The sequence below is a fragment of the Bacillus rossius genome, chromosome 2 (assembly GCF_032445375.1).
Source record: "Bacillus rossius redtenbacheri isolate Brsri chromosome 2, Brsri_v3, whole genome shotgun sequence".
In the NCBI taxonomy this organism is placed as follows: Eukaryota; Metazoa; Arthropoda; class Insecta; order Phasmatodea; family Bacillidae; genus Bacillus; species Bacillus rossius.
In genome coordinates, this window is record NC_086331.1 from 53,658,598 (window position 1) to 53,684,924 (window position 26,327).

Below are 26,327 nucleotides of genomic sequence, written 5' to 3' on the forward strand. Positions count from 1 at the left end.
ATACTATAATTAACTCATTAAATGATGTTCAGTTAGTAAAAGTTACTAATAATGCATTTCATAAAACTAAATAAATGTCATTTTTCCCTACTATAAAGTAGTACAGGAATAAAATAGCTACAGTATTCAACATTCACAGTACCCATAATTTCATTTGATTTTTTGCATGTGACAAATCAATCAGATTTTTACCAAGTTCACATACAAACTCGTAAAATAAGGATAGGATTACACTTTTTTAATACATAAAAATATGGCAGTACAAAAATATAGATTGTACCTTGCATAGTAACATTATATGTAATATTTTGTTCAAATCTTCACTCTTCAATTGGAACTGGACTCAGCACAACAGAGCATTGATTACTGCCAACAAAAAATAACTGTTACATACAAATCTCATGAGGTCATCACTATAATTTGTCAAGCAGTTTTCAGGAAACGAACACAAATATGTCATCAATTTTTTTGAAACTTTATTGATTATTGTGCACACTGAGACTTCAATGATCACTTAATATAAGTAGGAATTTTAATTGTTTACTGAAATATTTGATTAATAACTAGGCCTGTGCAAATATATTTGTTTAGTTAGAATTGAATACGAGTATCAAAATATTCACGAATATGAATAGAGAACGAGAATTAGAATACCACCAAAAAGTTTTTCATGTCAATTAGACACTTATGTAAAGTTATACAAATAATAGTTAAGAGAAAAGTTGGTTAAGTCAGCTACAATAATTATATGGAAAATATTTCTTAAAATAATTTAAGAAATAATTTTTTTAATAATGCAGCTAACCTTACTTAACCTAACCAACCAACCAACCAACCAACCAACCAACCAACCAACCAACCAACCAACCAACCAACCAACCAACCAACCAACCAACCAACCAACCTACCTACCTTTCATTTCAATTCCGATTTTCCTTATTTTCCACAGCCTGCTACTCTCCATATTGATCCAGAAAATTTTCATTAACTGCAAAATACTGTAAAATCCATTGCAATCTATTTCACGAAAAAAGTGAATCTTTTTATAAAATGCTGTATATTCTCAAATTAGTTATTTAATAAGCTAATATTTACTTATTTAAACCCTAGTTATTCACGAGTTTTCGTTGTTAATGGCAGCCAAGTAAATTGTATTTTCATTCAGCGATATTTTAAACACAATTTTTGCTCATTTCATTTGGAATCTTGAATAATTATTTACATTTTTTTATATATATTTTTGAGTCGCAACGTCTGTGTCATCATAGATATATACAGGAAGTAAGCTGCTACTGTATCACATGCTGTTAGATCGATTGTGACTATTGATTTACACTCATTAAAGCTATGACTATTACTTCTTTTAATTCCCATCTCAGTGGAGTGTTCAGGTTTTGTGGTGTTGTAGTCCATGGTTGTTGATCTTTGTTTATTTTTTTCCCACTTCTGGTGCGTGTGATGTAATACAAATAATATTTTGTTTACAAGTTTGAAATGGTAAATATTCAGTGTTTTGAATTGTGTACGCAATTTTTTCTATTACTGTTTAGTGAGACAGCGAAAAGAAATATTTGAATACTTGTTGCATGTTTAAACATTGCTTATTATTTATGTTTGATTATGAAGTCCCATTATACATCAAAATAGAGTATTTATATCTCACAAATGACTTAATCTTAGCAGTAAATGTTTGTATATGACAAACTCACGAGGTATCTCTGTCAAGTATTTGTAAGCAAACAAATTTTTGTTATTTTGAAGTGTTAGTATTCGAGGTCGAATTGAATATGATTAATTAAGTATTCATATCCGAAAATTTGAATATTCGCACAGGTATATTAATGACTTTTAAGAAATAAATGAGGTAACTAAACTGATTACACGTATTAAATATATCTTCTAACTTACTTTAATGGAAATAAAACTCATAAAATTCAACATTTTTGATAATCGCAGTTTCAACAACATGTAAACACAGTTTAACACACAGTTCCCTATACCAACTAAACAAAGTATCTACAGAAAGTTGAACAGCTGATCATGGCTTGATTCTAATGCTAATCTGCCTTTATGAGAGGCCTTTGAAACTTCAGTATTGACATATTTGCTCAATTAGTTATTCACAACTCTAGCAAGCTTCATGCTTCTTTCACAGCGCATACATATACTTTGTTCTCAAAATACTTCCTGCCTGAATGAATGGTTCTGAGTGTAGCTTCTAATGTAGAGAATTTTTGTACGATTAAACTTTTAAATGCATTTTTTTCTGTACATTTATCTATGAACTAGCTTAAAGGTATGTTGAGATGTAAAACTTAATAATTAATTGTACTGGATTTATGTAATGTAGAAGTCCCTAAAGGTAATTCAAAGTTCTTTTAGAACTGTTGATGCAACAGATCTTTACGACACCACCATAGTCAGTAATTTTTTTTTTTTTCAACTATAGTCTTTGAAATTAAATCCTACTTTAAAATAATTTTTTTCATTATTGCCTACATATATGAGTAACTCTTCATACAAATATTACAGCTGATGTTTATATAAATATCCCCACATTTTTTTAATGTGGCAGACTGGCAGTACCTATAAGAAATTTAAATTGAATATTTCATAGTAATAGATAGGCATAATATTTTTTTTAACTAAGTCTAGGCATTTGAGATTACACTACTGTGATATACACATTACTAAATTTATTTGGTCAGTGTTTTGTGTTTGATATGCTGTGGTATATTTGGCTAGTTCAGGTTGCCTGCATGGCTAGCCAAGCAGATATAGATATACAATGAGCACGGCCATGATGTTTTACATAGAGTGTGAAAACGTGTGCTAAATAATTTATTATAAAGCTGAAGAGTTTGTTTGTTTGTTTGAACGCGCTAATCTCAGGAACCACTGGTCCAATTTGAAAAATTATTTCAGTGTTGGATAGTACATTTATCGAGGAAGGCTATAGGCTATATTACATTATCAATAACATTAGGGATCCTTACTAAAAGTCCAATAAGGTAACCCAAGGTGTAAAAAAATGACCCGAAAAAATCCTTACACAGCGTGCGCTGCGAAACCTATTGATTATAGAACAAAACAATGTACTACCACTTTGCAGAACATATAATTGTCTTCAAAACATATTGTGTAACCATATGTCTAACTATTGTTGTTATCTCACAGTTAGGGTTTTATTTTTTTTTAATAATTAAAATGCCGTCGCTTCAAAAACTCTTTATTGTGTACCTTGGTATTAATCCTTATCAAAATAAATTACTGCATATTCAAGACGAATTCAATACCTTTCTAGAACTTTTTGAATTATTCAATTTGGACGTTTCATTCAAAAGATATCGCAATATTTAAAATGTAAGTATTAGTGTTGTAGCCAAATAAGTATTAAGTATTGCACGCGCATGTATGACTAGCATTGAAGACCTAATCTCTAAAGTGTACCCAGATGTAGTCCACATAGAAAACAAAGACTACCAGTGGATGTGTCAAAGGGCAATATTGGCAGCTAGAAACAGTAGCGTTGACGACATCAATAACATGATACTGGGTAAACTTCCAGGAGATAGAGTGAACTACAGGTCCATTGATAAAGTAATGGATCAAGAAGATGCGGTATATTATTCACAAGAATTTTTAAATTCTTTAAATCCGAGTGGCCTTCCCTCACATTCACTCAAATTAAAAACTGGCTGTCCAATTGTGCTGCTAAGGAATCTTAAACCACCAAATTTATGCAACGGAACCAGACTCCAAGTAAAATTCCTTCGCGATAACGTGATTGGTGCTACAGTATTGACTGGTCCAGCAGTAGGGCAAACAGTGCTGATACCTCACATACCTATGATACCAACGGATTTGCCTTTTCACTTGAAGCGAATTCAATTTCCGGTGAAGGTATCATTTGCGGTAACAATTAATAAGGCCCAGGGACAAACATTTAAGTACGTAGGAATAGATTTACGCCAAGAGTGTTTTTCGCACGGGCAACTATATGTTGCTCTGTCGAGATCTGGTTCGGGAGAAAATCAATTTCTACTTCTGCCGGAAGACAAAATTAAAAATATAGTTTACGCAGAAGTACTTTAATATACCATTGGTTATGAGTGTTTTGAAAATAACCTAAAACTGTGCATCTACCATATTATCTCAGAAAGTCACAATACCCCCCAACAAAGTCCACGCGGACAAAGTCGTGGGCACTGCTAGTGTACAATAAAACATAACATTGGCGACGAGGATGGGATACGTCACCGGTGTGTTTTTGTTTTTTGAAAAGAAAAAAAAAAGAAAACCAATAAACAGTTTAAAATGTCCGGTTTCAAGGTGGAGAAATTCGTCCCCGAGGACGATTCATGGGACTCGTATGTTGAGAGGTTAGAGCAACTCTTCATTACCAATGGCCTTGAGAACAAAGACGAAGATCAGGTAAAACGACGGGCAGTTCTTATTTCGTCAGTCGGCAAAGAGACTTACGAAGTTCTGCGAAATTTGTCGGAACCAAAAAGGTCACACGAACGCAGCTACAGTGAGTTAGTGATGTTGTTAATGGGACATTTTTCCCCAAGGTCTTCAGTGATTGCAGAGCGGCATAATTTCCATAGACGGGTCCAACAGGAACAAGAGACGGTGTCTGAGTTTGTAGTGGAGTTGCGGAAGTTAACTCGATTTTGTAATTTCGGGACATTCCTGGATGCTGCCCTGCGTGACCAATTTGTTGTTGGGCTGAAAGACAAAAACATTACCCACAGATTGTACCTCGAATCAGATGACCTAACTTTCGAGAAGGCAGTTGCGCTGGCAGTTTCCTACGAAGCCGCGATAGGTAATGCTTCTCTTGGGGGATCGGAGCAAGACAAGCTTGGTCTCTCACGATCGTGTGTCGTTCGTAATGAGCATGATTCTGTTCATGTTGTGAAAGTACGCACCCAAAGGGGTCGATCGAAGAGGAGGCATAGCCAGTCCCGAAATCAGGGCTCTGGTCAGTCCCAGTGTCAAGGTTGTGGCAACACTAATCATGCAACAGTGCAGTGTAGGTTCAAAGGTTACAGATTTAACAACTATAAACAAGTTGGTCATTTAATGAGAGTTTGTCCTAACTTGAGTGGAAAAGAAAGGGGTGAAGCTGAATTTCAAAATTATGTTTTGCAGGACACTTCAGGCAGTGCTAATAGTGTTCCAGATGAAACAGAGTTCTCTGCCTTGTTTCAAGTGTTACGTACACAATACGCTAAGTCAAAGCCGTGGGTAGTGTCGGTGAATGTGGGAGACGTCCAGTTAGATATGGAGATTGATAGTGGTGCCGCAATATCAGCAATCTCGGAACGAACATACAGGAACCTGTTTTCAACCTACCCTAGCGTTAGCCTCAAGTCGTACACTGGGGGTGTTATTAGTCCATGCGGCACCATGAAGGCCCTCTTTAATGTACAAGGGCAGAAGAAGTCCCGGATGCTGGATCTCTTTGTGATACCAAATGGCGGTCCCTCCTTGTTAGGCAGAGATTGGTACGAGGCGTTGCAACTTCCACGGCCGGGAGTTAATCATGTAAGTGTTTCCCCTAGAAATACAGACCTAATGGACGTATTGAATATGTTGAAGAAGAAGTACCCTTGTCTGTTTGATAATGGGTTAGGAACATTTACGGGGGAACAAGTGTCCTTGCGCATGAAGGCAAATACAGTGCCAGGATTTTACCCCCCAAGGACTCTTGCATTTGCTCTTAAAGCTAAAGTCGATACAGAGTTGGACAGGCTCCTGCAGCTTGGCATTCTTCGCCCAGTTATGTTAAGCTCCTGGGCAACCCCAATTGTCCCTGTTGTGAAGAACGATGGAAGTGTCAGAATTTGTGCAGATTTCAAAATAACTGTAAACCGGCACCTACTAGCAGAACACTACCCATTGCCACGGGTAGAGGAATTGTTTTCGAAGTTACGAGGGGGTCAATAATTCTCAATAATTGATCTTTCTCAACCCTTCCAACAGTTACAGCTTGACAAGTCATCACAAGAATTGTGTACTATAAATACCCATAGAGGGCTCATCCAGTACACCAGACTACCATTTGGCATACCCTCATGTCCAGCAATATTTCAAAGAACCATGGAACAAGTTCGGCAAGGATTAGATGGTGCCGTCTTCTACCAGGATGACATCTTGGTCACTGGGACTTCCAAGGATCAGCACTGGGATCATTTGCATGGGGTGCTGCAGCGAGTGCAAGAGCATGGATTCAAGGTAAATGAAAGGAAATGTAAGTTCTTTTGCTCATCTGTTAAATTCCTGGGCCATAAAGTTGATCAGTATGGGTTGCACATGTGCACAGACAAGGTTGAGGCTGTTTTGGAAGCACCAGTGCCCGTGAATGTTAGACAGCTGAGGGCCTGGTAAGAGTTAGTAAATTATAATGCCCGATTTCTACCAAATTTGTCCACCGTATTGAGCCCTTTACACAAGTTGCTACAGAAAGGTTGTAAATGGTATTGATCCCAAACTTGCCAAGATGCCTTTGTAGATTTGAAGAAGTTGATGGTCTCCTCGCGAGTGATGACACATTATGACCCAAGCTTGCCTATAAAGTTAGCGTGTGATGCATCACCATAGGGGTGGGCGCTGTCATTAGTCATGTATTTCCTGATGGATCGGAGAAACCCATTGCATTTGGCTCGCGTACATTTTCGACCACAGAGAAAAATTATTCACAGCTGAATAGAGAAGCTCTTGGAATTGTGTTCGGTGTTAAGAAATTTTTCCAATACTTATATGGGCGTGAGTTTCTCTTGGTAACACCATCAACCATTGATTCACATCCTTGGAGATCATTGTGGTATTCCTCAACTAGCTGCAAACAGATTACAATGTTGGGCTGTGTTATTACAAGGTTTTGATTATACAGTTCAATATGTCAAGGGAGACCACAACGGGAATGCAGATGGGCTCTCCAGGCTGCCGCTTCACAGTCTGGAAATGCCTGAACAATTTTTGTATCTGCATGTGGGCGTAAAGGAATTTCTGCCAGTGACTGCAAGGGCTATTAGGCTGTCATCAGAACGAGACATTGTTTTAAGTAAAGTAATAAGGTACGTCAGGGATGGATGGCCGAGCGACGTGGAAAACCACTTAGAGGCATTCTACAAACGGAAACATGAGCTGGCATTGGAGCAAGGCTGTATTCTTTGGGGCCCCAGGGTTATCATACCACAAGCACTACGCGACAGAGTGCTACAAGAATTGCATAGCAGCCATTTCGGTATTTGTAAAATGAAGGCATTAGCACGATCCTACGTGTGGTGGCCAAAAATGGACCAAGATCTGGAAAGGGTAGTTTCTCACTGTGATGCATGTCTTCAAAATAAAGCAATGCCAGAGAAATCAATCCTTTTGTCTTGGAGTTGGCCTAACAGGCCTTGGTAACGTGTACATGTGGACATAGCGGGTCCTTTTATGGGAAGAAGTTTCCTGGTGATTGTGGACAGTCACTCTAAATGACCAGACGTTTGCGAATTGTCTGGCATAAGCTCAAGTGAAGTCATCAAAAAACTTTGTGGGTGGTTTGCTACATATGGAATTCCAGAGCAGCTTGTTTCGGACAATGGAACACAGTTTTCGTCAGCAGAGATCGACCAATTTTGTCAGTCTAACACCATCAAACATACCTTCTCCCCACCATATCACCCGGCAACGAATGGGTTAGCCGAAAATATGTTGAAGACCTTCAAGAATAAAGTCAAAGCTCTTGTACATTCCAAAGTGCCCTTAGCAGAAGCATTACCTCAATTTCTTCTCACATATCGTATCACTCCACATTGTGCAACTGGTGAGTCCCCCAGTTCTTTGCTGTTTGACCGAGTGATTCATAATAGACTGTCCTGCTTGTTGGCATCAGTTTCTTCAAAGGTGGTGGCACGCCAAATGCCATCAACACATCAGTCTCACCGCACCACAAATTTTGATATAGGGAGTGCAGTTGGTTTCCGTGCATATTCCGATGTGCATAAGAAATGGGCCAGAGGGGTCATAGTTGACAAAATGGGCCCACTCTCTTACAAGGTTCAAGATGCAAGTTTGAAATGTTTTTCGTAGACATCTCGATCAATTGCGCAGTGTTCCCCCATGTCCGATGACTATAGATGGATTTCTGGAAGGAAGCCAGGGAGACAGACTGGGGGGAAGGGAAGATGGAAGGTTTCGAAGGACGTAATGTACAATGTACGGAAGAAAGCAGTGAAGTTCATAGTGTGGCCAGTGCTGACAACGCAGATGATGATTGCGCTGTCAACATTGAAGAACGTGTTCGACTAGAAGTGGACGGTGGTACTGACAGTGATTTTAAAGGGTTTCCAGTGTGTAATAACACGTCAAGCAGTGGGGGGAAAGAACGACGATACCCTATGAGGAACAGAGTTCAGAAACGAAAGGTTGATTTGTAATGTATTTGCCATTAGAGGTTAGGTTCTTTCTTGGATTTTTGGACTTGAGAGCAAGCATATGTTGTGCAAACTATTGAGATTAGGTTATATTGAATTGTGTACTCCCTAATTGTAGATTTATGTTTTGTGTAAACTTAAGAGTGATGTGGCAAACTCACATCTCCCATATGGTGGGAGGAGTGTGGTATATTTGTCTAGTTCAGGTTGCCTGCATGGCTAGCCAAGCAGATATAGATATACAATGAGCACGGCCATGATGTCTTACATAGAGTGTGAAAACGTGTGCTAAAGAATGTACAATAAAACATAACATATGCTGTTTCAATTTACATTATAAATTCTATTGTTTGTAAATTTATACTTTCTACTGTACTGGTAATAACATTTTGATACTTAATTAACAGTATGCTTATCAATCAAATTTAAGTTAAAAAAAATTATAGACTCTTTCTTTAAAACAAGTTTGATTGAGGACGTTAAATGTAAGTTAGGCCAGTATTCTAAGACACAAACATAAGGGTTTAAGTACGTATTGAATATTCTATACCTGTAACCCTGCCGTCACCCGGGTTCTCGCGTTCGAGATCCGGCGGGGTTTCTAGCGGAAAGGCTGTTTTATTACGTGAAACGTGTCCGGGAGGGTGCCAGGCTAACTCGGTGGTTAACCACAAGGTGGGTCGTTGGGTACGAATCCCCCTGCGTGGCCCACTAGGAACGGCGGCGGTGGTCGTGATGTTAGGGATCCTTAATTACTGCTGCACTACTGGCCCTACATAGCATAGCACGCTGATCCCTAACTGGGTTGGGGAGGTTCCACAAATAACGTACACGAGTCTGTTTTGCACTGTCGTATACACGTCGCGCACAGAGTGTGCGGAGTGGACGTTTAATTAACGTTGACAATTACAATTGTGGTTACAGTTACACTATTTCCCTATACAAAGTACACTATGATTACACTGGGCGCTCTGATGCGCCGTCCCTAAAATTAAGTCCACGCCAGTCGAGGTTGAGGGGGAGAGTTTGATTGGAGTCGGCCAATCGCGTAATTTGCGAACTGCGACGCGCGGGCCCACCTGTGTGGACGGCTCGCTATGAAATTAATGAAAGTCTTCATTTAGGTTTGGCCAGTGCCTGTGCACTTCGGCAGTTAACTGAAAGTCTGTTATTGCGGGAGTCGGCCCGTGCCGTATATTGCACTTCCCCGCATAATGCGTTGTGCGGGGAGTGTTATGTTTACGCGGCTGGTATAGGCCCTACACCGTAAAAGGACCAGGCGCACACAGGGAGTTGATTAAAAAAAGGTTTTGGTGCGTGACTATATTTACCAGAATGAATTCAGTGTCGACTATGGTTGATGGCTCCCCGTGGGACGCACGTCCGTCCCGGTCCGCGAGTCGCTCGGTACTGGCGTCTGGCCCTGGCGCGAGGGGAGGGGTGAGCATCCTCTCGCGCCAATGTTTCTAAAGTTCCGTTATTCGTAAAATATTATATTAATAACAAAATGTAAGTGGCTCTAAATTCACACATTAAAAATTAACAATTAACCTAATACATATATATGTTTTGGAAATTAGATTTAACAAGTTTATATGAAATAAGTTTGAATAATCTGAGTCACACTGGAGACTGTTCGTCGCTTGATGACTGCTCCAGTGGCGAATGATACACAGAAATTTGGGGCGGTTTTAATTAAGTTACACACTACGTTATTGAAATTAGGCTGAAGGCCGCAAGGGGAGCACTCACAACTGTATTACTAAAAAACTACACGTGAGTGACCCGGGCACTCCTACGTCGCACTTCCCTTGCACGGGGTTGTTAATTAAAAGTGATGTGATCATTAATGTGTGTTCAATTTACAATGTACGGGACTCGGGTTGTCTGGTCGATTAAGTTAAGGGCGTTGATTCTACCTTTGTTCCGCGGCACTCGCCTTACTCGGGTGGGCCATGGCTAGCGGCGCGTTCCATTAGCTGGGTCGGATACTGGCGGTTGCAGGTCAGGCTTTAGGGTGGCCTTCGGTTGGACGACGTCAACCCTAACCATATTCCTAGTGCACAATAGGACATGGCCAGTCCCTTATTTTTAGGGAATGGATTTTGGTGTCCTATCCATTGCCGACCTGTATCCCTAATTCTGCGCATGTCCATAGCTCACTTTTTTGTTGTTTTCGTTATGATGGCGGACCCGCGTCTGATGCCATTAACTCATGTATAGTAATTTTTGTGATCATCGGGGGGCTTACCAAGAGAGTTGTTGTTTCAAATGAAACTTTATAATAGCCAAACTATCCTGGAATACATTTTATACACTTTAATGGTCATAACAAGAAATAATTACAACTTAAAAAGTACTCGAGAAAATTAGAAAAATGTGTTTTTTTGTGTGATGATGCTGCTGTCTGTAGTAATTTTGCCATAACAATTGTATCAGTGGTTGCAAAATATTCGCTAGAATGCCTTGAAACCAGTTTCTGTCTCTGCACTGGGCACCATTTATTGTTTCCTTACTGGGATTTGGTCTAGGCATGTTCTGGAATACGGCTTGCAAGTTAGGTTAAGATTGTATCCCAACAAGGCAGTGCTTATTTGCTGCCTTACTCAAACGTCTTGGAATACTGCTCTCGGCATGTCACATAAAGAATTCTGAAGCTTGTTTGAGTAGCAAACAATATGTAAAGTTTTAGTATTAGTTAAATATTAATAGCTGACAAATATTAAATTTTTTTAACACCTATGCATATAATAAAGTTGCACTGGTCATATTTACTAATTTCTTTCATGTGTAGATTTTATAATTAAACCTAAGAAATTAGTTTAGAAAATTATTTTTCTGTGTGTGGCATTGTTTGTCTACTTATTATTTGAGGACTGATTCAGTTATTTTGACAAAAATGTTTTTCAATTGTAAACCCTTAGTGACATGAAAGGTAATAAATCCAAGGTGATCTGGTACAAACATTGTAACAATTTAGCATCAGAGACAGTTTTGCTCTCCCGTACTGTAAAGAGAGGTAAAGCTTTGGTGAAGAGGAAAACAGGAGTAGTGTTCAACAGGTAGGCTTAGAGATGAGAAGTAGGAATGCATGTGGCACTAGTCTGCGTGAATGAAGAAAGAAAGGACCATGCATGGACTCAAGGTGGAGCCCCAAGTGAGGAGGCCGGGAGGTGATCAAGCTCGTGGCTTATGTGTGTGTTGGGGGGGGGGGGGGGGGGGGGGGTTGTGTTTCAACAGGAGAGAAACTAACAGTCTGCAAACTCAAACCGAGAACTTCCTGGCGGTCAGGCTCCACAAATGCCTTGTAGACACTGTAAACTGTGACTGGGTAGGGAAGTGATGGAAAGCCAAATTTAGCACTTTCATCAGATCTTTGGTTACAGTGATAGTGTGCTGAACAATGGACTCAGTCCCAGTGGATTTGGTCGCAAAGTGGCATATTGCTGCACTTTGTTTGTATCTAATCATTCAAGTCAATGACACAGGAGTAGAAAGCTGGGGGAAGGTAGGTAGGAGGATGCAGAATTATGTGCTGGCAGTGGTAAACAAATCTCAATCCATGATGTGGTGTTAGCTTGCTACTAGCCACAAATCACACCACAAACAATGACACTTCAGAATAAAGACCCTGAGGCACTTGAAGGTGTGTTGTTGATGATAAAAATTGACCATGAACTGTGTCCACCTTGAATTCAAAAGTTTATGGGCTGATGGTTTGGTGGCGGGTATGCCAAACTAATTGGCACGGAAGTACATTATAAACAAAACCTTTTCAAAGAAACAATGGCAGATGTTGGATGATTGATGTTAACTTGATGCTTGCAAGTACACTTCACAAAGTTTGTAAACTACGTAGTGCCTAATACCCTAACCAATTCAACACTAGATGAGTGTACTTCTTGAGATGAAACAACAAAATGGTTCGTACTGAATAGAGGAGACAAAGGCAGCATTGTCACCCTGGCTGGTACATGTCCAGCCTGGTATATTGTTTGAGGTAGACTGCTGACCCCTTGGTGGCCAAAATGGCACCAGGCCAGGCTTTTGGTCATTGATGATACAGAACAAGTGTCCTCTGAAAGGAAAACATAATACACTTGATTGCCTTTGCACTGCACCTAGTATGCTGTGTTCCTACACCAGCACACTCACAGTACATGCATATTAATACTGCCCTGACACTTGGAATGGGGTTAAGGATGTTCAGACCATGTCATTGAGTTGACAAATCAATTTTAGTAAAAACTTCTTAAATGGAACTAGACATACTAGTTTAACTACAGTGAAACCCCTTATTACGTTACCGTTATTTACGTTTTCCCGTTATTTGCACTATATTCTTCAGGTCCCGTTTAGTTCCCATTTAGTCCAATACAATACTTTCACGCGAATTACGTCTCAAAAATCGAATCCATCCCGCTATTTACGTCATGTAACAACCATAGTAGGCCTAAAAACATTGTGAAAAACGTAACGTTTATAGTCAGCAATGAACATTTTAAATCGCAAAATATACATATTTTATAACATGAAAAGTTGCTTTTATTTCTAAATATGTAATAATTTAAGCCTAGGCGTGTAAAAGTCCGAGTAATTATAGCAGGAGACAATCTAAACTGCACGAGGGAAAAACGTAAACTCACGAATGTATCAAAGTGGCTGATTGTTAAGTTCTGATACTGTATTTATGTCACAACTTAGCCGAAATACTGGTACGAGACAAACTTCACAAGATAAAATGAGCGGACTCTTGGTAAGTGTTTTATACGTATTTTATAATTTCGGAAGTATTGTACAGTTGACGGATATTTTTTAAACTAACAATTTATTTCTGGGGATTGTAAATAATTAGTTATTGGTATCAAGACATCAAGAAGAACGTAAACTTGAACACGTCATGGCAGCGAGAAAACTGGTGCGTATACCAATAAACTGGTACACGGGAGGTGGAGCTTATATTTTTTTCCGCTAAGCTCGCATCTATTGGCTGGCTGCTGATGGAACGTCACGAGTCTGGGCGGAGCGTTGAGTGAGTTATACTGCGCATGCGCAGCTCAGAGAACAGAGAGAGCCAGCCGGCGGCTACGCCGCGCCATAACAGCTGATTGAGTACAATGACCGTTCTTCGCGCACGGCGCGCTATTGACGGTAAATTTCCAATTTGCGGCCCTTTTTTTTTTTTTAAATTTTTTTACCGTGGTGCAATGCGTATGTGTAATGTAGCCCGTATTTGTTATGAACGCTGCAGGATGTGACTATTTTAATTAACTTTAACGTATTTCTTACTTTTCCCTTTATTTACACTTTCCTGCTTTTTACACTTTTTTACTTTGTCCCCATGAAAAGTGCAAATAAGGGGTTTTGCTGTAATAATAATAATAACTGGTGTATGTTAATGTCAAAGAAATGTGAAAATTTTGTTTGAAGGTAGCATACATTTGATTTTTGTATTCTACACTATATTCCATATAATAAAGCACAGTTAGGCATGATTACGATACTTGACAAATTACTCACCACTTCAGTAGCATCTTCACGGTGGGTTGGGCGCTGGCCATTGCGAGCCTTTTTCAACTCGGTGGTATACCACTTGACCATTATAGTCAGAATCACATCACAGAAACATAATATTGAAAAGCCTAAGTTTGCATAGTAGCTCGCCAATAGTCCTGCATTATTAAAAAACACAGCATTTAACATTGTACAATTTTTTGCACAAAACATATGTTTATTTTTTTAGTTTATAAAATGAATAATTTATTTTATGTTTTACTGATTAGATTGTTACATATGGACATATTCCATACCAGTCAGGAAGATGGGGGTAGGAATAATCCCAGCAATTATGTGTAGTGATTCTGGGATTCTAACCCAGGTCCTCCAAATGTGAGTTTAATGTTGTGCTATTGTGCCACTTCACTCAGTACAAAATAAAATGTACTGCAACTTAGGCTCATGGGTGTGTATGTATTTCTGCTGGCAAATCTTAATCAGACAATCTTTCTATAACAGAGGCTGGAAAACTCTCTATACATATTTTTAATGGGGATAGGGAACATCAAGTAAAAAGCTTTACACCAGTCAACGTTTGCCCACCTACATCACTTCCTGCACTATGGGATGTGTAAGAGAGGTGGCAGCACTCAAACAAAAACCAGTGAATGATATTTTGACAACTTTTATTTACAAAAGTAACTCAAAACCATTACCGGTACCACATTTTAACATGCATGATGTCAAAATGCTTGTTGAAATATTTCCAGCAACCATTAACATTTATGTGATGAATTTTTCATTTCAGTCAATGAGAATCACACACTGAGTTCTTCATGTAACATAAGGCAATTGAAGGCATATAATTTCAGGTAATCTCACTGGTCTTACGAAGAGTCCACCACAGCCTATTCATCTGTGCTTGAAAGTTTCACAGCCCTAGTGCTGAAAGGTTCCCTGCCTCTAGTGAAAATTTCTGTAAGTTTTGTTTAGTGGTATATAATGACTTACTACTTATTATCCCACTTCTTCCTATGCTATGAAGAAGCAGCGATTTTTGAGTGGTCAGATCACTTGCCTTCCTGTGGGGTTAAGCCAAATTTTTTTCCAGTTGGGAAATTTGGTGGATGTTGCTTTGAGCCGGTGAGTTTTTTCGGGCCCACCCATTCATTTCCTCATTGCTCTATCGTCATCGCCTTCATCTTCTAATGACCTTAAGTGTTGACAAGATGTTAAGTGCTTATTCATTCATTCTTTAATTTTATCATTCCTATGCTATTTTTGCAACTGTTTCAATTAGTGCTTGGTGGCTTAGAAATTTGAGTGATGTGCTATCAACTCCTTAAATGTGATATGGAGTTTGTAATGTTAGGTAAATAAGAAGACAGTGTATAAGGTTGGCAGACATAGGTAAGCAAGTATGGAGGGGGGGGGGGGGTGATATAAAATTAAAAAAATTGGACTTGAGTACATCTTGAAATGTATTTGAGTGTAGTAAACATAAAACATGATGTCAGATGTGGGGTCATTATATCAGCCAATATTAACTAGGGAAGTGTGCAAAACAATAGCTGGCTGGTGGTCAAAGTGCATAACCGTGCTTGATATTTTCAGGATATTGAAATAGTGGTGTGAAAATGCTGCACAATTTCAGATTATGCCACCAGAAAACGAAGGCATACAAAGTGGGACAAATGGATTAAAAGGTTTGAGCAATTTTGAGTTGCAACTGAGTTGGCCACAGAGCTGGAAGAAAGCCAGGTAAGTATGTTGCTGTACTGCATGGGCTTGGAAGCAGACTATTTGTTAGTTTCATTTGCACTTACAGCAAAGTAACAAAGCAAGTATGTTACAGTCAGAAAAAAATTCTCTTGAGTTTTTAATGGTAAATAAGAATGTTGTTTACGAATAGGCTAGATTGTCAAATGTTGCGAGCAAGCGGATGAACGTGCAGAAGTGTACATTAATGATGTGTTCAAGGCCACTGGGACGTGTAAGTTACAGAATCTCAAAGTGGACTTGATTACAACAGTTACAGTTATCAAAGTGGCAAATGATAAGTTATCTGAGGTAATACAAATGGATCATAACTTCACTGCAGTAGAAGCGGTAAAGAAAATTCGCCATGCAGAAGCAGTGTGCGGACAACAGAAGCCAGTGCGTGAAAACCATGCCAGTATCAATGTTGTCAAAGGCAAGGTACACCCTAACATTCACAGAAGGCATAGTGTAACAAAAATCTGCAAATTTTGGTGGGGGAGACAAAACACCAGCAGCAGTGGAAAGGGGTATAGCAATGCTAAGAGCAAGTGCTTGAAATGTTGGATTGCACTAATGAATCAGTGGTCAAACTGTTCGGCAATAAAATTGACATGTTTTCAGTGTGAGAATGTTGGACAAATGGGAGGTGTCATGTTACAATGCAAAAGTTAGGTGATGGAATATCAAAACTATTATTTGAGCAAAGTAGCAATGGAAGTTTGTTCAGATTCCTGGTATATTCTTCTAGAACTACAAAGCATTAAAACAACTTTTAAAATACTTAGACATTGTATCTTGTAACTGTTAAATATCTCAGTAATAAGTTAGAACAACCAGTGTGCGAAACAGGCAAGAAGCTTCTTGGGACAGATTATAACATTGCAAGACCCTGCCCTCCCCAGCTTTTACAAGTATTTAAAAAAAATACATTTATGTTTTCTCAGTATTGCAGTAGATCAGCTGATTAAATATCCTTCAAAGTCGTAGTAACCCAGTTGTTCATACTTCTATTTTATTATTTGTGATATTCTTTTGATTAATTTTAATGTTTAAGTATTTTATTTTATATAAGCCTCTTGAGTGTAATTTTATTGGCTTTCACTTTGCTGGCATGGGTACTATTCAGTATTTTATTGCATCGAAGTGTTCGTTTTTAATAATAATTGTTTGTATGTGTTTTATAACTGTTTTAAAACAGCGAATATCGTGCTGAAAGAAAGGCAGACATGTGGCGACACCGCAGCACCGAAAGACGGTAGTTTATTGCATCCTGTGTAAGAGATAGACTGACGTTAGCCCAGGTAATGGGAATATCTGATTGAGGAATACCAAAATTCTGTGTTATATTAAAAAGAGACAGAAGGTGTGAGAGCGAGATAGAGACAGGTGACACAGAGAGGGGAAGCACTCAAAGATTACATCATAACTGTAAGAATAAGTGTTGTAGTCAATAGTAAGGCAGTATTTTGGGGAAGTCCCCACCTAAGTAATTTTTCCGAAGTATTTTGTGATGTGCTAAGTTTAGCAGTACTCGTTCAAGTACTGTGCCAAAAGGTAGTGCGGGGTATAGCAGCTCACAAATATAATAGTATGAGATCGAAAGGATGTACATTTTCACGTCTGGGTGCCGGGGCCGAGTTGCAGTTTAATATCAACCTTAGTTTTTTTCCATCAAGTTTCGGACTTTCAGCTAGAATTTGTAGGCCCCAGACGTGCGACATAGGCCCGGATGGTTTACTGGCCCACCGGGATTTATTTTCCCATGTATCTGTGTACCTAGATGAAAAGAGTTGCTAAGGATATTAGTTTGTGAAGGCACAGAACAGTGAGTAACGATCGGCGAAAGTGACTTTTCGCTGCCGGTTTTAGCGTGTAAAGAACATGTCACAGTTTAGGCATCGAGGAGAATGAAAGTAGAAATTCGGACGTTTATTCAGTAATTATCGTGAACAATTTTAAACCAATTAATATTCATAAACAGTACACACCACTACCTACAACAAACGTAGAGAGTTGTATGAATGGTTTTATGTTTGTACAGGGAACAGTTGTCATCTTAGCCAGGCACGATTGTGATTTGTTACAATGTGAACATCCCAATCATTTGGAAGGAACCATACAAGTACTAATATCACTTGAAGACAAGCATGTCTACCAAGAAATTTACGTGGTGAATCATCAGCTCATACCATTGCTGGGTCTGCAATAAAGGCTTTGAATGTTGTCTCTATTAGGGAGGTGGCAGAAGTTGAGAGTGCTGCAAACAGGTACTTGGACAAATTCCCCACTGTATTTCAGGGTCTCAGTAAATTAAATTAGGATTATAGCATGACACTTAAAGAAGGGGCTGTTTTCACCACATTTGTCACACCATTTGTTCGGTTTTATTTTAACAGGTTGCTGTTTGGATTAAATTCTGGACCTGGACACTACCAAAGCCAGATTATAGGAGAATGGCCAGGAGTGGTGAACCAGGCAGATGACATATTGTTGTGTGGTAGCACTGTGTAAGAACATGACAAAAGGTTGGAAGAAATCCTTTAACAGTTGAAGCTACATGGGGTCACACTTAACAAAGAGAAGTGCAGTTTTAGGAAGATAACTGTTAAGTTTCTAGGTGAAATAATTAGTGAAAACACAGTGAAACCAGACCCTGAGAAGACAGATGTGATTACCAACTTATCAGATCCTACAAATGTGTTAGAACTTGATTCTTAGGTTTGGTCACATATTAATTTAAATGGGTAACTCTCATGAAATCTAAAAATTCTTGTCCTTACAGTTTTTACAAAAATCTAACCGACATATGATGGTAATTATTTTTTCCTTGAAAAGGACATTACTGAGGGTAATAGCGTTGGTTATAATATTTGAACCATAAGGGTATCTTTAAAAAATAATAAATATATAGTACCCTGAAAATAATTCCCTCACTATGTTCCAAACTCCAGGTTGTAATACTTTTAAATCATAATATTTTCAAAAAATTTATTTGCGAATTTGACTAATCAGTTAAAAATACAACGAATTTTGAAACATTATTTCAATTTGGAATAAAAATTAATGCACAAGTTTTCAAATATATTTTTTTCATGTGTCCCATCAAAAAACATCATTCTCTCACACCTTTACCAACAGTAGATACATGAATGCCCTTTTAATTATTCATGAACACTCTCATTAATTTTTTATAGTTGGCAGTACTGTCAATTGTTCCAAATGTCCAATTTGTCTTATGCGTGTTGGAGTATCTGTAGCAAAAATATTTTATGAAAATTATTCAAAGATTACATTTTCAGCCATCATTCCCTTACATTGAAGAAAAACAGAGTTAATAACTATATCTAAATATTAATTGCACTGTGAAGTAGGTTTTTAGAGATAGTAAACATACACAAAAATTCAGATGTAACAAAAGTTTATGTTGCAAGATTTTTTAGGGTATGTTTCATTTTGTCATTCCCTCACCGTCATTCCTTCATTTCAATTTGAAATGAGGTAATTACTTTTAAACTAGTCTAACTTGGCTTTTTTTATTTCTTTGCTTATGTTATCCTTGAATTTATCATTTTGTCTTGTTTTTGGACCAAATAATGGCAAGAAAAAATAAATTATCTGATTCAGAAGCAAAATTAAAAAAGAAAGAAAGAATACCATAGGAAGCGCCAAGCAAAAATGAAGTCTAATCCTGAGAGTTTAGCATAACTTTGCCAAAATGCAAGGGCTAAATACCTAGAAAAAAAGAGAAAGGCCAAGTGAAATCTATATCTGTTATGAGTTCCAGAGGAAAAAGACTAAAGAGAAAAAATTGGAAGAAAAATAGCAAAACATATAGAGACCAACAAGCAAAAATCCGTAAGAATTTGACAAGGCTCTGAAATAAAAAAACACCTAATTCAGTACCTACTATAGAACCCTTTTTCCAAATTCGTCAAGGCTTGGTAGCTGCTCAAAGAAGGATGCAACTAAGAAGGCATAGAGCAATACAATATGCGAAAATAGCCAGGTTGGAGAAAAGTTTGAAAGAAGAAACAAGAAAAAAGGATAAATATCATAAAAGATGTCAAAGGCAAACCAAAAACGTTCTATCGTCTCCTGAAGCTAAAGTATTAGCACTTTTAAAAAACGTTCTAGTTTCTAGGATAGTGAAGAAGAAGCTTATCTTTTGTAATTTATTACTAAACAACTAAAAGACAGCTACACTCATTTGAAAAAACATACTGAGAAGAATAAATCTACGACATTCTAAAACCAGACCTTCTGAAAAAGTATAAATTGCTGCATTTATCAAAACCTTTTTTTAAACATGAGACCTACAAAAATAGCGCATCTAGGAAAATAAATGTATAACTTACAAAAATTAAACAAGACGTTACAGATTTTTTTAGAAAAAGATGAGAATTCCAGGATGTGTTCGGAGAAGAAAGTATCCCTCACATTAGTCATCATTTCCTCACTTTCAAGTTTTTAAATAATTCATTAATTCGCTTAGAATAACTTTATTCTGGGGACCATTATATTAGTACAATCTAGTAACATAAGTACTACAAAATTGACAGAAAAAATTCAAATTAATTAAAATATTTTCTATTAATTTATTTCTACCTAATTTCGAGATTTCATGAGAATTATCCAAAATACAGTCATTATAAAGGTTTTTTTTATTAGATCTCAATATGTTTTAATTATGTTAAGTTTTTATGCATTATTGCCTTAACATATGTGAGGCAGGTAGGGCCCTGGTCAGTGGTCATTTTCTTATATCCGGCCGAGTCTTAAGTCATCATCCCCCGAGGTAGGTCACGCCTACACTCTGAGGACTTCATTGCTTGCCATCACTGATTAGTAAGTGAAATTTATTCCACATTTGGTAGAGAAGACGCATCCATTGAGAGTCTTTTCTTCGTCTCGAGGATATAATGAAAGTGATTAATATAATTTATAGTACGAAGACAGAAAGACACGGAATAGGTATGGGTTGCAGCTCATCAAAAAGCAGTCAGAAAGTTGAAAAAAGAAGTAGCACAACAGCCTGTTCTAGTCCTTTACTCAAGAGTCTTAGAAACAAGAGTATCTGCAAATGTATAATCATTTAGGTTGGTAATGTCCTAGAACAGTGCCGTGAAAGAATATGGAAACCAGGTTTTTTCCAAGGAATAAATTTCTGGATTCGCAACCCTGCAAAGATACAGGTGTGAACAGTAGTGTGCTAATTTGAATTCCGCACACATCCATGCATCATTCTAATGGCTGAGAGGATGCGTCATCATTACACAATGGGACCAGGGTGATGTGGTTTACAGGTTGTTCGGTGCAACGCAGGTTCGTAATGTCAAACACATCTAACCTTCATAACAGAGCTTCCAAGTGCCACCATCACACCCCCCCTTCCGTCTCCAAACTTCCACCTAAGTGTTCTAGCAGCGAAGCATGTCACACACACTATGAACATTTAGGCCACCATGCCCCAACCATCATCCAGGAATAGTGTTGGTGAGCACAGCACCATCATGCAGAAACCATTTGCTAGTGGCACATCTTCTAACAACTTTGGGGCAGGATGTGTTTAAAGTAGAGGTAGGCGTTAACATATTATGTGCTAACCGTCCAAAGCCAAGCACGTATATGTTCCCCTACCAACCATCCACTGTGCTGTTCACCTGACTGCTAGTTGCTGCTGCGCTAACTTCTGTGCTCTGCGAAGCACCTGTACTTATACATCACTCTGTTGCTATCGCACATTCTCTCAGCCACTAGAGTGATGCCTAGATCCACGCAAAATCTAAATTTACACGTTACTGTTCATACCTGTAACTTCGCAGGGTTGTGTTTCCATACATTTGGTTCTTTAACAAAATGTGCTTGTTTTGGTTTTCTCGACCACATTAAATTTATGCTCAGCAATTTCCAAACATCCTATATTATCTGAGGTATAAATTTGTGAAGAATCATTCTCGACTAAATAAATGGGACACATGTTGTCTTGAAGGCATCTGGCCAGCCGTGGTGGTTGGAATAGGACAAGTCCAGTCCCTGGTGCAGCATTGCCACATTCTAACACTGTGGCCTCCTATTAAAGATGTTTATACCTGTTCAGTGGCAGCTACTTTTACATAAAGCAAGTTCTACTCTTGACTGGAAAGCTTCTGTTGTTTCGGTCTTATTATTGGCTTAAAGTCCCCCAAGGCATATCAATTTTTATGTGGTCCAATTTGAAAAGTGGCACAAATGTGCAAGTTTGTGAACAAATTATTTTGCCAAATTTTCTATTCTTACTAAAAGTATTTGTAGTTGAAAAATTTACCAGTTGCCATGAACAGTAAGATGTTGATGATGCAGAATATAATGGTGATAGGCTTTCCTTTTATCCAGAAGAAGCTTGTAAATGATCCAAAACCTGTAACACATGGTCAAATGCTTGAGTAAAACACTAAAATTATCAATAATTTTCAAACATTTATTTTTCTGACTGAATAATATTTGTGTATAAAACACCATGCATTGTATTATTTTATGTGCAAGATTCCTTAAAATTATATTATTTATTACAAAAGTGAATTACTATGATTCTGTTATGTTTTTATGTCAACAAATACAGTTTTAAAATATTATTTGTAAAATGAATGTGATAATGATAACATTTAGGCTGGTAGCAGTTTAGTGAAAGTAACATGATTCCTTTATCTTGATCTGAATACTTTATTACTGCACAGTTACATTCACACTACCCATTCTCCAGCTTGTTCGTTAAAACCAAAAAGAAAAAACAAAACACACATATCAAAAAGCATGTGACAATAAAACCAAACATAACAGTACCAAATATACCAACTACAAAACAAAATAGTAGATAAATTGTCATTTCAACACCCCTCCTCAATTTATCATAAACAATACATAGTTTTTTTTTTGTTTTTTTTTCAGTTTACTACACTCATTCCCAAGTTCTTTCGATGCCTTGCAAATGGATTGTTTGCCAATCCTTTGGTCAAAATATCTGCTTTCTGATCCTCTGATGGTACATACCTTACAGAAATTACATTGTTGTGACACAGATCCTTCACAAAGTTGTATTTAACATCAATATGTTTCAAACGCTTCTGTTCCCAATTTCCCAGAGCACATATGCAGGATTGGTTGTCAAACATGGTAACTGGCCCGCTACACTCAACACCTAGCTCCTTGAACAATTGCATCAGCCAGAGAAGCTCTGAGGTAGCTGAAGCGAGAGCAAAAAACCTGGATTCAGTTGTAGACAAAGCAACTGTTTTCTGTTTCCTAGTTGCCCAACAAATATCACCATACATTTCGAACAGAAAACCTGTTAGAGAATTTCTGTCAGATCGATTGGCAAAGTCAGCATCAACAAACCCTACCAATGGTACATGATTGTCCCCTCTGTACCGCAGTCCCCAATTCAAAGTCCCTTTCAGGTACCTCAGCACTCTCTTTAGGCCTACCCATTGCACCTCAGTAGCATTTGACTGAAACTGGCTGGAAAAATTTACAGCAACACTAATATCAGGTCGGGTGGTGAGAGATGCATACATGAGGCTACCTATCAACTCCCTGTAGGATTTCACATGAATGATAGACTCTTTAGTAACATCCTGTATAGGTTGTAATTCTAAAGGTGTTTGCACAGGCTTACAATGTTCCATTTGAAATTTACTTAACAACTTTGCAAGGTAACTAGTTTAGCTCAAAAACATTGTCTGATCTACACGCTCTACTTTAATGCCTAGAAAGTATTTAACTTCTTTCAAATCTCTCATCTTAAATTCTGACATGAATTGCCTTTTCAGTACTTCAATTTTATCAAGTGAGCTACTAGCAATTAAAAAATCATCAACATAGAGTAGGAAGTACACAACACAACTATCATTATATGTATAAAGACATTTGTCTGCTTGACTCTGTATAAAACCAAGAGACTTCACATACAGATCAAACCTTGAGTTCCATTCCTTTGGTGCTTGTTTTAAACTATACAAAGTTTTCTTTAACCTCAAAACCATGCCATCCTTGACTTGTACCCCATCTGGTGGATACATGTAAATTTCTTCTTTCAATACTCCATGAAGGAAGGCATTCTTAACATCCAGTTGATGGACATGTAAATCATGATAGTTTGCCAAGCAGAACAGGGTTCTCACTGTAGTGAGCCTCGCAACAGGAGCATAAGTGTCACTATAGTCAAAACCCTTCAACTGTGCACATCCCTTAACTACTAACCTAGCTTTGTACCGTTCCAAGTTCCCATTCTGGTCATATTTCACCGTAAACACCCATAGACTATTAATTGCTTTCTTTCCCTCTGGTAGTCTTACCTCCGCCCATGTTTCACTTCCTCATTAACTGCATTCAACCAGCAATTTCTGTCACTTCGGTCTTTCAGTTCTTCCATACTCTGTGGAAGTCCCTCACAAAAAGCAATAGCACTCAGTGCCATGTTTACATTATCTACAGTGGATGCTGTAACTAAAACTTCTGGTTTCTCTAACACCTCCTGAACTTTCCTTTCTTTAGACCTGGTTCCTTTCTTTAATCCACTTACAATATAATCCTTTAAGTACCCCGGAGCATTCCTCACACGTACCTCAATTTTCTCATCACTTGATTCTCTAAATCCCTGACAACTTTCCTGTTCTCCCTCTGACTCTACATCATTACTACTTCCCACAACTCCTTGTGAATCTACTAGTTTTTCATTCTCTTGTGAGGTTTTCTCACTTCCCACATCTTCCCATTCATGATCCCAATACCCTTTCTCAAATTGATTTTTAGTTTCATTAAATTTGACACTACTTGCAACAATTATCTTATTCAGTTCCGGACGCCATAACCTGTACCCGTTATCACAATATCCCAACATAATACATTTACGACTATGTGAGTCAAACTTTCCGTTTCTCTCACTCTTTACTTTGTAAGCAAATGCTATGCAGCCAATCACTCACAATTTATTGAAATCAGGCTTTCTCCCATACCATAATTCAGCCGGTAGTTCTCCATCTGACAAGGCTGTGATAGGACTCCTATTAATCAAATACACAGCGGTTAAAACTGCTTCTAACCAAAAACTTTTATTTAGTTTAGAACCAAGCATCATGCACCGCGCCTTGTCCAGGATAGTACGATTCATGCGTTCGGCTACCCCATTTTGTTCTGGAACCCTAGGAATAGTCAACTCGTACTTTATACCCTTTTCTTCAAAGAAGGCATTTACCTCATGATTAACGTATTCCCTTCCATTATCACACCTGAAGCAGCATATTTTTTGCGAGAATCTAGATGAAGCCATAGCCTCGTATAATTTAATATAATGTAATACTTCATATTTTGACCTCAACCCGAATGCAACAGTGAAATGAGTATAGTCATCAATAAAGGTTAAAATATATTTCTTCCCATCATGGGAGCTAGGTGATATTGGACCGCATAAGTCACTGTGAATTCTCTCCAAAGGCCTCTTTGCTCTTTCCCTAATCTGATTATGGGACCCTGCAGTCTGTTTCCCTTCAATACAGATTGAACACATGTCAGTTTCCTCCTCAATCTTATCAATATCATTAACCATCTTTGAAAGCTTATGGAAATTTTGATTATCAATTTGACCGAGCCTTGCATGCCACAATTTACCAGTACCCTTTTCTGAACACGTGTTAACTTGATTTTCATACTTCTGTACATTTACACACATTTTATACAAATTTCCTTCTCTGTTTCCAACCATAACAACTCTCTTGCCAGCAACAATAGTACATTTACCCTTGTCAAATACCACTCTAAACCCTTTGATTTCTAACCTAGAAACAGACAACAGATTATAATTTAGATTTTCTACTAACAAAGCATCTTTAATTATAAACTTCCTGAGTTCTCCACTTACTTGTGTTTCAGCCAATACATCACCCATCTCTTTTGCAATTAAGAAAACTTTTGATTTGGCCACACCTATTGAAACTGGTGAACTTATTTTTTTCGGTTTGCTACAGGAGTTTTTGCCATTACGAGATGATCTGTTGCTCCTGAATCAAGCACCCAAACCTCTTCTCCACTCTGGCCATCTTGTGATGCACAACACCCATTTTTCGACACTACAAAACTATACACTGGTTCTTCACGCTTATCTTCTTTCTTTACAAGGTGTGCATTCCTTTGTGGAGTTCCATTTCCTCTTGATCCTCTTCCAGATGACGCAACTCTTCTGTGCATTCCTCCTCCCGGTTTATTACATCCATATCTCTTATGCCCTGTAATCCCACAGTTATGACACTTATAAGGAAATTTGGCTTTCAAATTAGTATTCCCAAAAGATCCACTGCTTCCTGGTCTAGGACCAGTTCCAGGAACATACCTTGTTCCTGAGAATGCCACGGGTTGAAAATCATGTCGAGTTTTATTTCCTTTCCTCTCCTTACGAGCAGTTTCATCTTCTTCTAATCTCTGTTTAACAAGCTCAAGAGATAAATTACCAGCACCAAGTGTTTGTAGACCTGACACAACTCCTTCCAACTCTTCAGGCATTGTTAATAAAAATTTTATAACAATTCCCTCTTCATCCAACTTTTCACCTGTAGTCTTCAACTCTTGAACCAATTTATCAAATTTCAAGCAGTATTCACTGAATGTTTC

At 38.1% G+C, this 26,327-nt stretch overlaps 1 protein-coding gene across 1 annotated transcript in view; it reads right to left on the bottom strand.

Moving 5' to 3' along the window:
* Positions 1 to 225: 225 nt before the first annotated feature.
* Positions 226 to 26,327, bottom strand: part of LOC134529960 (uncharacterized) — a 107,743-nt gene continuing 81,641 nt past the window's right edge. Inside the window, exons 7-9 of the mRNA XM_063364501.1 lie at positions 21,994 to 22,086; positions 13,953 to 14,104; positions 226 to 366 (exon numbers count right to left, since the gene is read on the bottom strand). Coding sequence (XP_063220571.1) covers positions 364 to 366; positions 13,953 to 14,104; positions 21,994 to 22,086 — 248 coding nt within the window. The 3' untranslated portion in view covers positions 226 to 363. The remainder of the gene's footprint in view (positions 367 to 13,952; positions 14,105 to 21,993; positions 22,087 to 26,327) is intronic.